The sequence below is a fragment of the Mobula birostris genome, chromosome 8 (assembly GCF_030028105.1).
Source record: "Mobula birostris isolate sMobBir1 chromosome 8, sMobBir1.hap1, whole genome shotgun sequence".
Lineage (NCBI taxonomy): Eukaryota > Metazoa > Chordata > Chondrichthyes > Myliobatiformes > Myliobatidae > Mobula > Mobula birostris.
Genome location: NC_092377.1, coordinates 21,326,731 through 21,342,302, shown reverse-complemented (window position 1 = coordinate 21,342,302; position 15,572 = coordinate 21,326,731). Strand labels below are relative to the sequence as shown.

Sequence of the window (15,572 nt, the reverse complement as noted above, 5' to 3'; positions counted from 1 at the left end):
TACTGGTCAGGGATAGTATCACAGCTATAGAGAGGGAGGACGCTGCAGAGGGAGTGTCCACTGAGTCAGTGTGGGTGGAAGTCAGAAATAGGAAGGGATCAATCACTGTGCTGGGAGTAGTCCATAGGCCCCCAAATAGCCCTCGGGACACCAAGGAGCAGATAAGCAGGCAGTTTTTAGAATGGTGCAGGAAATACAGGGTTGTAGTTATGGGTGACTTCAACTTCCCTCATATTGACTGGCACCTCCTGACTGCAAGGGGGATAGTTGGGGCTGAGCTTGCCAGGTATGTTCAAGAAGGATTCCTGACACAGTATGTGGACCGGCCGACGAGAGGAGAGGCCATACTGGATCTAGTTCTGGGTAATGAACCTGGTCAGGTTGCAGACCTCTTGGTGGGGGAGCATTTTGGTGAGAGTGACCACAACTCCCTTAGATTCAGCATAGCTATTGGAAAAGGATAAAAACAGACAAAGTGGGAAAGTGCTTAACTGGGGAAGGGCTAACTATGAAGGGATGAGGCAGGAACTAGTGAGAGTAAATTGAAAACAGATGTTCAAGGGTGAAAGCACAGAAGTAATATGGAGGAAGTTTAGGGACAACTTGTGCTGGGTTCAGGATAGGTTTGTCCCACTGAGACAAGGAAAAAATGGTAGGAAAAGGGAACCGTGGCTGACGAAACACATGAGGTAACTCGTCAAGAGGAAGAAGGAAGCATATGTTAGATATAAGAAGCAGGAAGCAGGAGGAGCTCATGAGAAATATAGGGTAGCCAGGAAGGAGCTTAAGAAAGGACTTAGGAGAGCTCGAAGGGGGCATGAGAAGGCCTTGGTATGTAGGATTAAGGAGAACCCCAAGGCATTCTATGCGTATGTGAAGAACAGAAAGATGACAAGAATGAAGGCGGGGCTGCTAAAGGATAAAGAAGGCAACATGCCTGGAGGCGGAGGAGGTTGGGGAGGTCCTAAATGAATACATTGCTTCAGTATTCACAAGTGAAAAGCACCTTGATCAGGGTGAGGTTGAAATAGAACAGGCCTGTGTGCTGGACAGTGTGGCGATTAAGGAAGAAGTAGTGTTGGATCTTCTTAAAAACATCAAGATTGGTAAGTCCCCAGGGCCACAAGTGATGTACCCCAGGTTGCTGTGGGAAGTGAGAGAAGAGATCGCTGGAGCAGTAGCTGTGATCTTTGAATCCTCTTTGGCTGCAGGGGAGGTGCCGGAGGATTGGAGAATGGCAAATGTAGTTCCCTTGTTTAAAAAAGGTAATAGGGAGAATCCTGGGAACTATAGACCGGTGAGTCTTACGTCGGTGGTCTGCAAACTATTGGAAAGGATTCTTAAGGATAGGATCTACGAGCATTTGGAGAAGTACAGTCTACTCAAGGATAGTCAACATGGCTTTGTGAAGGGAAGGTCGTGCCTCACGAGCCTAATTGAGTTTTTTGAAGAGGTAACAAAAGAAATTGATGAAGGTGGGGCGGTAGATGTGGTCTACATGGATTTTAGCAAGGCATTTGACAAGGTCCCCCACGAGAGACTCATCCAGAAAGTCATGAGGCATGGGATCAGTGGAACCTTGGCTGTTTGGATAAAAAGTTGGCTTACAGGAAGAAAGCAGAAGGTAGTAGTGGAAGGAAAGTATTCTGCCTGGAGGTCAGTGACTAGTGGACTGCCGCAAGGATCTGTCCTGGGACCCCTGGTCTTTGTGATTTTTGTAAATGACTTGGATGAAGAGGCAGAAAGATGGGTGAGTAAGTTTGCGGATGACACGAAGATTGGGGGAGTTGTGGATGGAACTGTAGGTTGTCAAAGGTTACAACAGGATATAGACAGGATGCAGAGTTGGGCAGAAAAGTGGCAGATGGAGTTCAATCCGGATAAGTGTGAGGTGATGCATTTTGGAAGGACACACCGGAAGGCTGAGTACAGGGTTAATGGTCAGTTACTTAAGAGTGTGGGTGAACAGAGGGACCTTGGGGTTCAAATCCATACATCCCTCAAGGTCGCTGCACAGGTTGATAGGATGGTTAAGAAGGCCCATGGGATGCTAGGCTTCATTAATAGGGGGATTGAGTCCAAGAGTAGAGAGGTCATGTTGCAACTCTATAGATCTCTGGTGAGACCACACTTAGAGTATTGTGTTCAGTTCTGGTCACCTCATTATAGGAAGGATGTGGAAGCAATGGAGAAGGTGCAGTGGAGATTTACCAGAATGTTGTCTGGATTGGAAAACAAGTCTTATGAGGCAAGGTTAGCAGAACTGGGACTTTTCTCTTTGGAGCATAGATGGATGAGAAGGGAATTGATAGAGGTCTACAAGATTATGAGAGGCATAGATAGGGTGGATAGCCAGTACCTGTTTCCCAGGGCCTGAATAGCAAACACCAGAGGGCGTATGTACAAAGTTAAGGGAGGGAAGTTCAGGGGAGACATCAGGGGTAAGTTTTTTACACAGAGGGTTGTGGGTGCCTGGAATGACTTGTCAGGGATGGTGGTGGAGGCTAAAACATTAGGGGTATTTAAGAGCCTCTTGGACAGGCACATGGATGAAAGAAAAATAGAGGGTTACGGGGTAGTGTGGGTTTAGTACTTTTTCTTTAAGGAACATATGGGTCGGCACAACATCGAGGGCCGAAGGGCCTGTATTGTGCTGTAGTATTCTAGTGTCTAGTATCCATGGAAATAGTGATAAAATTGTTGTGGAAATAAACATTAGAATGATTCACAAATCAAAATGAAAACTATACACATTAAATTATACAAATCTTATTTAAAATTATCATTTTAATTATTGTAAGTTGACTATAGCTTCTGTGGAATACATTTTAGTGGGATATTTAGTGGCCATATGTTGAACATTCAGTCAGACATTCAGCGAAATCTCTGATGTATTTCTGTGCATTGCTGCAGTTTGTGTGTCTTTGCACTGATATGCTTTAATTTAAGGAAAGGTCTAGAATTTACACAGGTCTCTCACAACCATGATACTTTAAGGTTCCAGTGTTGAAATGCAATCACTTGTTTCAGTGATGGGAAATGTTGGCCAGTTTGTGCACAGCAAGTATGGTGATGACCAGATAAGCTGAGGGATAAATATTAAAGTTCAAAGTTAATTTTATTGTCAGGGTACATACAGTATTTGTGACCACATACAACCCTGAGATTCTTTTTCCTGTGAGCGTACTCAGCAATTCTGTAAAATAGTATCTATAACAGGATCAATGAAAGATCAAGTAGAGCATAGAAGACAACAAACTGTGCAAATGCAACTCTAAATAAGTAACAATAAATAATGAGAACGTGAAATAACAAGATAAAGATTCCTTAAAGTGAGATCATTGGTTGTGGGAACATTGAGCGACATAGATGTGGGAACATAGATGAGTGTAGTTATCCCCTTTTGTTCAGGAGCCTGATGGTTGAGGGGTAGTAACTGTTCTTGAACCTGGTGGTGCAAGTCCTGAGGTTCTTGTACCTTCTACCTGACGGCAGCAGTGAGAAAAGAGCATCGTCTGGGTGGTGAGGATCTTTGATGATGGATGCTCCCTTCCTGTGACAGTGTTTCATGTAAGTGTGCTCAGTGCTTGGGAGGGCTTTACCTGTGATGTACTGGGCTGAATGCACTACCTTTTGTAGGATTTTCCATTCAATGGTATTGGTGTTCCCATACCAGGCGGTGATGCTACCAGTGAATACACTGTCCACGACACATCATTGGAAGTCTGTGAAAGTTTTTGATGTCATACTGAATCTCCACAGACTCCTAAGGAATTGGAGGCACTGATGTGCTTTCTTTGCAATTTCATTTAGATTAGATTAGATTAGATTCAACTTTATTGTCATTGTGCCGAGTACAGATACAAAGCCAATGAAATGCAGTTAGCATCCAACCAGAAATGCAAAGAATAGTGTTATTTACAAAATAACCGCGAATAAAAATTAAGTGCTACAGCATACAAATATAAAAGTACTGAGACAGTACAATATGGGTACAATACTGTTTAGCACTATGATGTGAGATTCAGCAGGGTCATAGCCTCAGGGAATAAGCTCTTCCTGTGCCTGCTGGTGCGGGAGCGGAGGCTCCTGTAACGCCTACCAGATGGGAGGAGAGTGAAAAAGTCCATGGTTAGGGTGAGATGCATTCTTGATAACGCTTTTCACCCTGCCCAGGCAGCGTTTATGGTAGATGTTCTCAGTGGAGGGCAATTTGGTGCCGATAATCCGCTGGGCAGTTATCGCCACACGCTGGAGTGCTTTGCGGTCCAATACAGGACAATTGCCAGACCACACTGAGATGCAGTTGGTGAGTATGCTCTCAATGGTACAGCGGTAAAAGTCCGTCAGTGTCCTGGGACAGAGGTGAGCTTTCTTGATGCTCTGCAAGAAATAAAGGCGCTGTTGTGCCTTTTTGATCAGGATGGAGGAGCTCAAGGGCCAGGTGAGATCCTCGGAAATGTGGACACCAAGGAATTTGAAGCTTGATACAGGTTCCACTACAGCTCCGTTGATGTTGATGTAGATGGGGATGTGGGTGTGGCTCTTGGCATGCCTGAAGTCCACAATGATGGGTCCAGAACTCCAGGAATAATTCCCTTGTTGTTTGCCAAACCTATGCCAATGGAACTTTCTGTGTATTTGAAAGAGTAAGCAGAACCTTAGTTTGAAAGTGCAACTTGAAAGACAAGACCTTGGGCAGTACATTGCTTTATTAGTGCTAGCAGTGAGGATGTCAGCTTGGGTCTTGTAATCATCTCCAGAGTGGGATTTGAACCTATGATCTTTTGATTCTGATGTGAGAATATTATGGACTGTTATATTGATAGCAGAATATTTGAGAAGGGTGTTAAGTGCTCTAGGACAGATTTATTTTGGTTTGGAAGAATGCATTAAAAGTAGGTCATATAGCATGTGGAGTGCTGGTGTGAAAAATGTAAATTGGAAATCCAGAAAAAGGTTTGATTGTGAAGGTCTGGTTTGAACTATATCTAATGCCAAAAAACGTACTAGGCACCTGGGTAAACCACTTATAAATATTTGGTTCTGTTCTTTCAGAATATCATTCCAGTTGGCGTCTAAGTAAGCAACTGAAAGAACAAAACCTCTGTGCAACATTCCTGACCGTGACTCTCCCGGTTGCCATTGTGTGAAAATCTCCAGCGCTGCTTTAATGACCTATATATTCTTCATATGGATTGCCGCAACTGATAATGATTAGTGTTGGATTCTTGACAATTCTGTGCTCTCGTGAGCATGATGTTTAAAAGCTGGGTTGAAAGTGTCCTGGTCTTGGACTTTATTTTGCAAAGTGTTGAGCAGAATAATTTGTTTAGTTATGAGCCCTTTAGCAAATATTGGATTCATTTTATTTTATTTATATTCCAAATAATTGAACAGCTAACTTTGCAGTAACTACTCTATTTTACATGCATATGTTCGTTTGTATAAACAATAAAATTAATGAATGGGATGGATAAGGAAAGACCTATCTCAAGTGAAGAAATCCAGAACAAAGGAACATTCTCTTTAAGTCTGAGCTAAGAAAGTTTAAAAATAAATCGGAAAAATTTTTTCCACAAAATAGTGTTAGATTATGAATGGATTGCCATGACTGGTCAAAAAAGCATCTAATGCACAACATTGAAAAGAAACTCAATACAGGTCTTGTGCAGGTTACAAATGCCTGACTTGTGCATGGCCCTGACATAGATAGATAGATAGATATACTTTATTGATCCCGAGGGAAATTGGGTTTCGATACAGCCGCACCAACCAAGAATAGAGCGTAAATATAGCAATACAAAATCCACAAACAATCAAACAACAAAATGCAAACTAAGCCAGATGGAAAATAAGTCCAGGACCAGTCTATTGGCTCAGGGTGTCTGACCCTCCACGGGAGGAGCTGCAAGTTCGATGGCCACAGGCAGGAACGACCTCCCGTGCCACCCAGTGTTGTATCTCGGTGGTATATTAATACATATTAATGTATTAATATGTATTATTAATGTTTGGGAGACTGGTAGGATGCTGCAGGGTTGCAGCCATTTTCTGCTGCCTGGGAAAGCAGCTGGCATCCTCATTTCTGACTTATGTACTATCTGAGTTACAAAAAGTTCACAGAAACAGAACCGTGCCATAATTTGGGAAGCCTTTTAGTTACAAATAATTGCATAAGTGGGCTATAAGGGTACTAAATGAAATGGGAAGCCATACTTGATAAGTTGAACAATTCATGCTTCTTCCTTTATGTGACATAATATTTTAACAATCTAAGTAGTCCCGCTATTGAACATGCCAAGTCTCACCAATAACCTAACTTAATTGAAGCTGCAGGTTGTTAAGCTCCAAGTTCTGGAGTTTCCTTTCTAAACTTTTCTGAATCTACTTTTTCCTCCTTTAAAACTTTCCTTAATGCATATTACTTTGATTAATCTTATAGTTATCTACACTTCATGCGTGGATAAGTGGTGCTAAATCTTGTTCTGTTATGTTCATTTTATTATGTTATATTAATATATTGTAAAATAAAGTAAGCATTCTGATTAATCCAGTGAATTATCTAAAGCCTCTTACTGTGCCAGAGTCTACTTACAATTGTTATGTCTTCAATATATTTACAGTGCAGTCAAACAAGGCCTTTTTCAGCTCTGGGGAATGTCAAAATTTAGCTATCCAGTTCCATCTGGAATGTGGGTATGCTTTGCTCTACTACTACAATTACATAAGGGCCAAGGAGAATTTCACTGCAGCCCAGAAAATGGCAAAGCTTTCCACCAAAATGACAGGTAGGTCACTCTCTCACACTTTACATTTTCATTCCATGATGTAACAAATTGACTGCAGAGGTACAAATCTAGCTGAGGCTGTGTCACAAATTAAGGTGCAACATTCTGGATTAAGATGAGAAGAAATTTGTTGACTTAGCGAGCAGTTAAACTGGAATAATTACTCAATGTGACTGGAGTTTGTTCAAGGCAGAGATGAAGAAAGTTTTGGATGTTAAGAGAGTTTAGGAATATGTCAGTACAAGAGAATGGTGTGGAGGTGACTGCTGAGCTCTTTCGCTGGGTTGCTGGGCACTGTTATTCATTAGTGTTCCGGTCTGTATCTTTAAATGAATAAATTAAATTTGCACAAGAGAGAACAACTGTTAGAGGGTACAAAGTCAAGAGTATGCCTTTGATAATTTTATAACCCTCAGTAAGAGAAGCTCTAGGTAGTTTAAGAAGTGAAACATCAGCCAGGTCAATGTTGAGTAACTGGAAGGTATCTAGCCAGTAGCTACACTAATCCACCCTGTTTTATTCTCTCTGCCGTGTAGACTTCTTTCTAATGGACCACATTCATTAAAAGTTAGAGATGGTAATCCGATGGCAAGAGTAACTTTGTTTCTCTTAAAGTTTGCCATAGTTTCACAATAGAATTAATTCAAAGTACATCTTTGTGCCTCCATGTATTTTAATCCCCTTTTTATTTTAGAACTATCTAATATGCCCTATTCTCCTAATTATTCTTAACATATTTTGTTTTAGTTCAGCCTTACTGATCATATGGTTATATTGCTAAAGTGGGTGCTGCTGGAAATAAAAGGCAGGGATGGGAAGCTTCCAACTTTTGGCAGAATCCCTGTTTTTGCAATTGTTAAATTCCGACCACAAGTGGCTTTCTGACTTCCGTTGTCTGCTATTGTAGCCATGGTGAACAACATACTGGGATGGGTATGTCTAGCCTCACCCTGCAGGTCCTCATCTTTATGGCTGTCCCATTGTAAGGTTGCCAACAGTTCCCCTTTATCCCAGGATAGATGTGCATGAAGACTAATCGGAACACTGTGAAAGCATTGGCTGCAGACTAGAGGCAGAATTCAATTCCCACTCAAGTCTATCTTGGTTACTGAGACTGATCCTGGGGGTGAGGGGAAGGAGGCAGGTAGGTGAAAGACCATGTTAGGCCCTAAATGATCTTCTGGGTACGAGTTTGAGTCCTTAACAAGTTCCAGACATATGGACCATGTCCAGATGTGTCATAGGTTAATTTTTGAACATAGTCTTACTGGGCACTGATACTAACTGGAATTTCAAAGAGCTCTTTTAAAGAATTAACACAGATAAATTGGAATTAAGATTCTTTAGAACTCTGTTAAACTTCTCACTGCTGGGGGTAAAGCAGTCAGCATACTCAAAGACCTCACCCGTTCCAGGTATTCTTTCCTTTACCCTCTCCCATTGGGAAGAAGATTCAAAAAGCTGGAAAGCGTGGACCACCAGGCTCAAGGATAGCTTTTATCCCACTATACAATAAAACGGACCCTTGACCTTATGGTCTACCTCATTATGACTTTGCACTTTATTGTCTTATTGCAGTGCACTTTATAACTATAACACTTCATTCTGTGCTCCGTTGAACTAAATTGATCTTTATGAACGGTATGCAAGACAGATTTTTCACTGTACTTCGGTACTTGTGACAATAATAAACCAATCTATCAAACCTTGCCCTGGCTATTCATCCTGGTTTTACTCTTCTTAGAGACTTGCACGTAAGTAGTGGTTACTGAGGGTGCTTTAGGCAAAAGCACATTCATCTTTTTGACAAGTTGTGCACTATTGAATTAGAGCAGTCAGTGATTCCTCCTTCCCCACGTTAGGCTTTCACCCTGCATGCTATTCACCACCCTGTCTGGAAACCCTGGATCTGTATGCCAATTTCTGCCTGGCACCCCGGGGTGTTGAATGTCACTCTTTCCTTTGGTACCCAAGTGCAATTCATCACTCCCATCTAGCACCTCAGGGTGCTACATATCTGCATGTATAGTACGTCCTAATCCCTGTTGTGAAGGTGATGGTGAGCTTCTTCCTTCAACTGATGCAGTTATTCCCACAGGTTTGCTGGGTAGGGTGTTCCAGGATTTAGGACTGGCCATGTTTTCTGATGTCAAGATGATGTGTGATTTGGAGGTGAACTCACCAAGTTGTGATGACCCCATCCATTTGTTGCTCTTGTGCTTCCTGGTGGTGGAGGTTGTCTGTTTGGAGGCTATTGTTGAAATGGCCTTGAGCAAGTAACTACAGTGCATATTGTAATGCTGCATACTGGGGTGAAGGTGACGAATATTGAGGACAGTCGATGGGCTGCTGTCCTTGATGATGTTGAGCTTCTTGAATGTTGTTGGTGCTGCCTGTTGGTCATCTAGGCAAGTGTTAAATAGTCCTGACTTGTGCCTTATAGATTGTGGAAAAGACTTGGTGTGTCAGAAGGTGAACTACTCACAATGGATATCATCCTCACTTGCTTTTTGTAGCCACAATATTTATGCAGCAGATGCAGCTGAGTTTCTGATTTATGGTGGCTCCTAGAATATTGATGTTAGGGAATTCAAAGATGGTAACGCCATTAAATGTCAAGGGTAGGTGGTAGGCTCACTCTTGTTGGAGATGGGCCAGTATCTGGTACTTTTGTGGTACAGGTGTTACTTGGCACTTACCAGACCATGCCGGGTTGTTGTCTAGGTCTTGAGGCACACAGGCATGGGCTGCTACTTCATTTGCTGAGGAGTAGTTGGAGAGAATTCAATGATTTTCACATACACCCTCAACTCGGAGCTCGTAATAGAAGGAATGTTATCAATAAAGCCGCTGAAAATGACTGGACTTAAGTACTGTCCCGTCCTAACACCAACAGGATGAACCGGGGCAGGGGTGACTGACATTCAAGGATGATAGCCATCTTCCTTTGTATGGGATGTAGCTCTTTAACTCAGTTCTATCAGAGTGCTTTGACATCACATGCTGCCTTGATGTAAAGAACCATCATCTCAGCCCGAAACGTCGACTGTACCTCTTCCTATAGATGCTGCCTGGCCTGCTGCATTCCACCAGCATTTTGTGTGTGTTGCTTGAATTTCCACCTTCTGCAGATTTCCTCGTGTTTGCGCTCTTGAATTGAGTTGTTTGAACCAAGGGTGATGAGGTCTGCAGTCAATCATGGACGTTCTGACGAAACCACTGACATCAGTGAATAGATGAATAGTGTGTACATGCTGCTTGATAACATTTCCATTGGCAGTTCTGCCACCTTGGTGGTGATTGTAAATAAACTGATTGGGTAGTGATTAACTCAATTGTTTTTCTGTGTACAGAATATACCTGGTCAGTTTTCTGTACAATCGTGTAGCTGTAGGTGTTGTAGCTGTTCTGCAACAACAGGGAATAGACACACACTAATTCTGGAGCATAGGTTTTCAGTGCCACAGCTGGTCTGTTGACGACTTCAATAGAACTTGCGGCATCCAGTGCCCTCAGCCATATCTCGATGCCACTTGAAGTGAATTGAATTTGTTGAAGACTGGCTTCCGTGATGTTAGGCATCACAAGAGGAAACTGATAGGAGTCTTTTCTTTAACCTTGGTCTTCACTATGGCTGTGGATGGGGATGTACCTGGAGCCGCCTCCTTCAATTAGCTATTTAATTGCCCTCTTAATGTACTCAGATTTCAGAATTTCTCTCTCTTCTGCAGTTTGTGTGATTGCTTCGTTCTGTCTATTGTTTGTTGTTTTTGCCATTTAGCACGCTGTCTTGCTTCTTCATCAGGCTGGCACCACCCTCATCTTTTTTTAGGTTTGCCTTGTGTTGCTCCCAACAAGCCTCATCACTCACCACTGAACCATTTAATTTAGTTTAACTAAAGGCTAAGCTTCATACATTCTGAAGCTTCAGTAATTTTGAATGTTAGGAGCTAGATGCTCTGACACTGTTCCCACCACTTTTGCTTTCACTTTGTCATAATCATGAGCTTGATGGTAACAATAATAAGAAATGTGCAGTACATTCTTTAACGTAATCAGAATAGCACAATCCATTTTAACATCTTTGAAACACATGGAGCTCTGCAGTTCATTTCTTCTTATAAAACTTAAGATCAATTTTTTTACTCAGTAAATAAGATTAGTTTTTTTTCCTCTCACAGGAAAGTTGCTGAAAGGCTGCCAGTCGTTTATGGCCAACACTGAATGTAAAATCAGACTTGCTTTTCTTTCAGGTACTTTGGGGAAGCGTACTCGATTCCAGGAAAAATATTTGGCTCAGCTTATGCTGGATGTCCAGCGGGAAGGTGATGTCCTCCATCAAACAGATCTTATGCTACCACCAACACCTTTGGAAAATTTGCCCAAGGTAACTGCCAAATGGGTAACTCCCACTTGAAAAGCAGCATTCCTTAGATTCACGGCCAACGTTTATAATGAACTTGTGATCATGTTTAACTTAAAGTTTGTCAGAATGAATTTCTGTAAGGGATTTGTAGGACCAGACAATGCCCTCCAGCTGCAAAGCAATAGACATTTTTACAATGCAGCAAATGTAGGAACATAATCAGACACAAAATTCATACCAAATTGCAAGGAAAGGTTTAGAGAGTATTGAGAGCCAAAGGTAGGCAAATGGGCCCAGTTGAGCGTGTCGGCTGGCCTGGACAAGTAGGGCTGAATGGTCTGATTCATTGATGTAAGATTCTGTGTCAAAATGAGAAATTAACACAAGCAGCTGAAGGATCAGTCAGAACAATCTAACAGCGTGGTTTTCAAAGTGTGGGACATGATGATATGTGGCGCTTTATGTTGATGCTTGTCAGATCTGATTCTATTTTCTTGTGGATGATGCCAAGGAACAGCATATAAATGAGAGAAGGGAACCAGCCAAGCATAGGCTCACTGGCTCTGCAAAAAACATAGTGGAGGTACAGTACTGTGCAAAAGTCTTAGGCACATATATATAGCTAGGGCGCCTATGACTTTTACACAATACTGTATAGTGGTTAAAATAGGAAGATGGATGGGGAACAGAAATAAGAGTATTTAGCTTTTGTATTAGCTCAGTAGTATTAAGTGTTATTTCGTAACTGGAAAGACATAATATATATTACTGTGCAAAAGTCTTAGGCACACTAGCTATATATATGTGCCCAAGACGTTTGCACGGTATTGTAGGTCAAAGCTTTCAGGGGATTCTCTGGCTGCATTGGATATATAAATATGAAGTAGTGGTGAATAGGCATTTAAATGCACAAAAATGAGATTTGTGTGTCTAAATCAGTCACAAGAATGTCACTGTGACTTTAATTGGGGTCCTTTTAATTTCATGGTGGTGGCATGGGAGTGGTAACCTAACTGGAAGGAATCAGAAGTAATTGTGGGAAATCTGAAATACAAGAGAGTGCTGGATGCACCTAGGGAGAGAAGAAAATCAGTTAACACGGCAGGGGATGTTCTTTCAGCAGCACTGACTAACTTTGACATAAACTGGAAAAATTTGGTATCTGAAATTGTTGAATTCTTTATTGAATCAAGATAGCTGTGAGACATGTAACGTGGCCAAGTTTGCAGACGATACAAAGATAGCTGGAGGGACAGATAGTATTGAGGAAACAGGGAGTCTGCAGAAGGACTTAGACAGATTAGGAGAATGGGTATAGAAATGGCAGATGGAGTACAGCATAGGGAAATATATTGTCGTGCACTTGGATAGAAGGAATGAAGTTGCAAGCTATTTTAAATGTGGAGCGAATTCAGAAATTAGAGGTGCAAGGAGACTTGGGAGTCCTAGTGCAGGATTCCCTAAAGGTTAACTTGCAGTTTATGTCAGTAGTAAGGAAAGCAAATGCAATGTTAGTATTCATTTCGAGGGGATTAGAATATAAGGTAAGGATATAATGCTGAGGCTGTATAAGGCTTTGGTCAGACCACAGTTGGTATTATGAGCAATTTTTGGCCCATATCAAAAAGATGTGCTGACATTGGAGAGGGTCCAGAGGAGGTTCACGAGAATAAAAGGGTTAATGTATAAGGAACCTTTGAGGGCTCTGGGCCTTTACTTGCTGGAGTGTAGAAGAATTGGTGGGGGGGGGAGCGGGTGGAGATTTCATTGAAACCAAATGAATATACAAAGACCTGGATAGAGTGGATGTGGAGAGGATGTTTTCTGTAGTGGGGGAGTTTAGGACCAAAGTACACAGCCTCACAATACATGTCCCTTTAGAACAAGAGATGAGGAGGAATTTCTTTAGCCAGAGAGTGGTGAATCTGGAATCATTGCCACAGACAACTGTAAAGACCAAGTCATTGGGTATATTTTCAACGGAGTTAATAGGCTCTTGATTAGCAGGGGTGTCAAAGGTTACGGGGAGAACAGGAGAATGGGGTTGAGAGGGATAGTAAATCAGCCATGATGGAATGGTGGAGCAGACTCAGTGGGTTGAATGGCCTAATTCTGCTCCTAAATCTTGTCTTATGATATTGGTCATTAACTAAACCTCTGAGATGGGCAGTGACTTTTATCTCATTCCCGTTTACTCCTACATCCACAATTCTATCACACCAGACTCATTTCAAAGAATCCTCCTCTTTCATTTCTGATACCATCAGTTTAATATCACTTTGGACACTTTTTCCTCTTTGATCCTCTTGCAGTATTCCAAAGAGATTATTTTTCCCATGAACGTCCAATTAAGTCATCCGCCTGCACCAACACCACTCTCCCTGAAATGCCTTTGGGTCACATACAGTACTGTGCAAAAGTCTTAGGCACATACATATAGCTAGGATGCCGAAGACTTTTGCACAGTACTGGATTTGCCAATGTGGAGCAGAGAGCGAGTTTGTAAATCTGGCAGGAGCAAACTGTGTTTGGAATGGTGAGGGTGGAACACAGTGGGAAGGGTGTGGGACAGGTGGCAGAGGAGAAGTACTAGGGTGGGACGTGGTGCAGGTGTAGACCTGCCCAGCCCTGATACTAGGCAAGGTCATTTGATTCTGAACAATTGGTTTATTGATCTTTACAGAATGCCTGTCTGGTGCTTCCTGCTCACTTCCCTCTCCCTTCTCCTTTTCACAACCGTGATTCCCCTCTCCCTGCCTCCCTTCCCACTCTCAGTCCATGATAGAGACCCATATCAGAATCAGGTCTATCATCACTCACATATGTCATAAAATTTGTTTTTTTTGTGTGTGGTAGTAGAACAGTGCAATACATAAAATCAATACTATGCAAAAGTCTTAGGCACCCTAGCTCTATACATGTGCCTAAGACTTCTGCACAGTATTGTATGCGCATGCTAATGTGCTTGAAAGCCTTTGGTTACTGCAAGTGGTTGCTTATCTGATGCTCTCAAATCACGTTTCGTTCTCTCTGGGACCCTTGAAGTTTCATAAAGCTGCTGGAGCATCCACTTAGCGGATCTGTTTTGTTGTTGTGGAACTTTTCTTTGCAATGTATCTTATGCTTCCTGGCATCCCATGCCCTCAATAATTCAGTGTACGTATACATAGTGATATAACTTTGATCTGTTCAGTACCCTGCTTTGATTCTACATTTATTAATTTCTTCCCCATCCCTGCCTCGTTATCCCACAAAGCAATTTGGGGGAGCTTGTCTGCATTCTGTGAATGCCTATTCACTGTTATTATTGTAAGACTAGTTAAATCTGTGCGGCACAGTAGCGTAGTGGTTAGTATAATGCTTTATAGTGGGTTTCCTCCACGTGCTGTAGTTTCTATCCACAGTCCAAAAATGTACTGGTTGGTATGTTAATTGGTCATTGTAAGTTGTCCCGTGATTAGTCTGGGGTTAAATCAGGTATTGCTGGGCAGTGCAACTCGAACAGTCGGGGGGCGTATTCTGCACTGCATCTCAATTAATAAATAAATATTTGGATTTATCACAGAGCTGGAGAAATATATGTAAGTGTTGTTATGCTTTGCTGAGATGATGTTATACACATGGGTATACTGTATATCCTATGAAACCATAAGAACAGAAGCTGGCCATTCGGCCCATCGAGTCTGCTTTGCCATTCAATCATGGGCTGATACAATTCTTCCAGTCATCCCCACTCCCCTGCCTTCTCCCCATACCCATTGATGCCCTGGCTAATCAAGAACCTGTCTATGTCTGCCTTAAATGCATCCAGTGACTTGGCCTCCGCAGCCACTCGTGGCAACAAATTCCACAGATTTACCATCCTATGACTAAAGTAATTTCTCTGCATCTCTGTTCTAAATGGACGTTCTTCAATCCTGAAGTCGTGCCCTTTTGTCCTAGACTCCCCTACCATGGGAAATAACTTTTCCATATCTAATCTGTTCAGGCCTTTTAACATTCAGAATTTTCTGTGAGATCCCTCCTCATTCTCCTGAACTCCAGGGAATACAGCCCAAGAGCTGCCAGACGTTCCTCATAAGGTAACCCTTACATTCCTAGAATCATTCTCGTGAATCTTCTCTGAACCTTCTCCAATGTCAGTTTATCTAAAATAAGGAAACCGAAACTACACACAATACTCCAAGTGTGGTCTCACAAGTGCCTTATAGAGCCTCAACATCACATCCCTGCTCTTGTATTCTATACCTCTAGAAATGACTGCCAACATCGCATTCGCCTTCTTCACCACTGATTCAACCTGGAGGTTAACCTTTAGGGTATCCTGCACAAGAACTCCCAAGTCCCTTTGCATCTCTGCATTTTGAATTCTCTCCCCTTCTAAGTAATAGTCTGCCCATTTATTTCTTCCACCA

The 15,572-nt window shown here is 42.1% G+C and overlaps 1 protein-coding gene across 1 annotated transcript in view; it reads left to right on the top strand.

Moving 5' to 3' along the window:
- The window catches only part of ttc27 (tetratricopeptide repeat domain 27), a 286,736-nt gene that overhangs the window by 47,607 nt on the left and 223,557 nt on the right, over positions 1-15,572 (top strand). The window contains exons 6-7 of the mRNA XM_072264878.1: positions 6,627-6,791; positions 11,045-11,178. Coding sequence (XP_072120979.1) covers positions 6,627-6,791; positions 11,045-11,178 — 299 coding nt within the window. The remainder of the gene's footprint in view (positions 1-6,626; positions 6,792-11,044; positions 11,179-15,572) is intronic.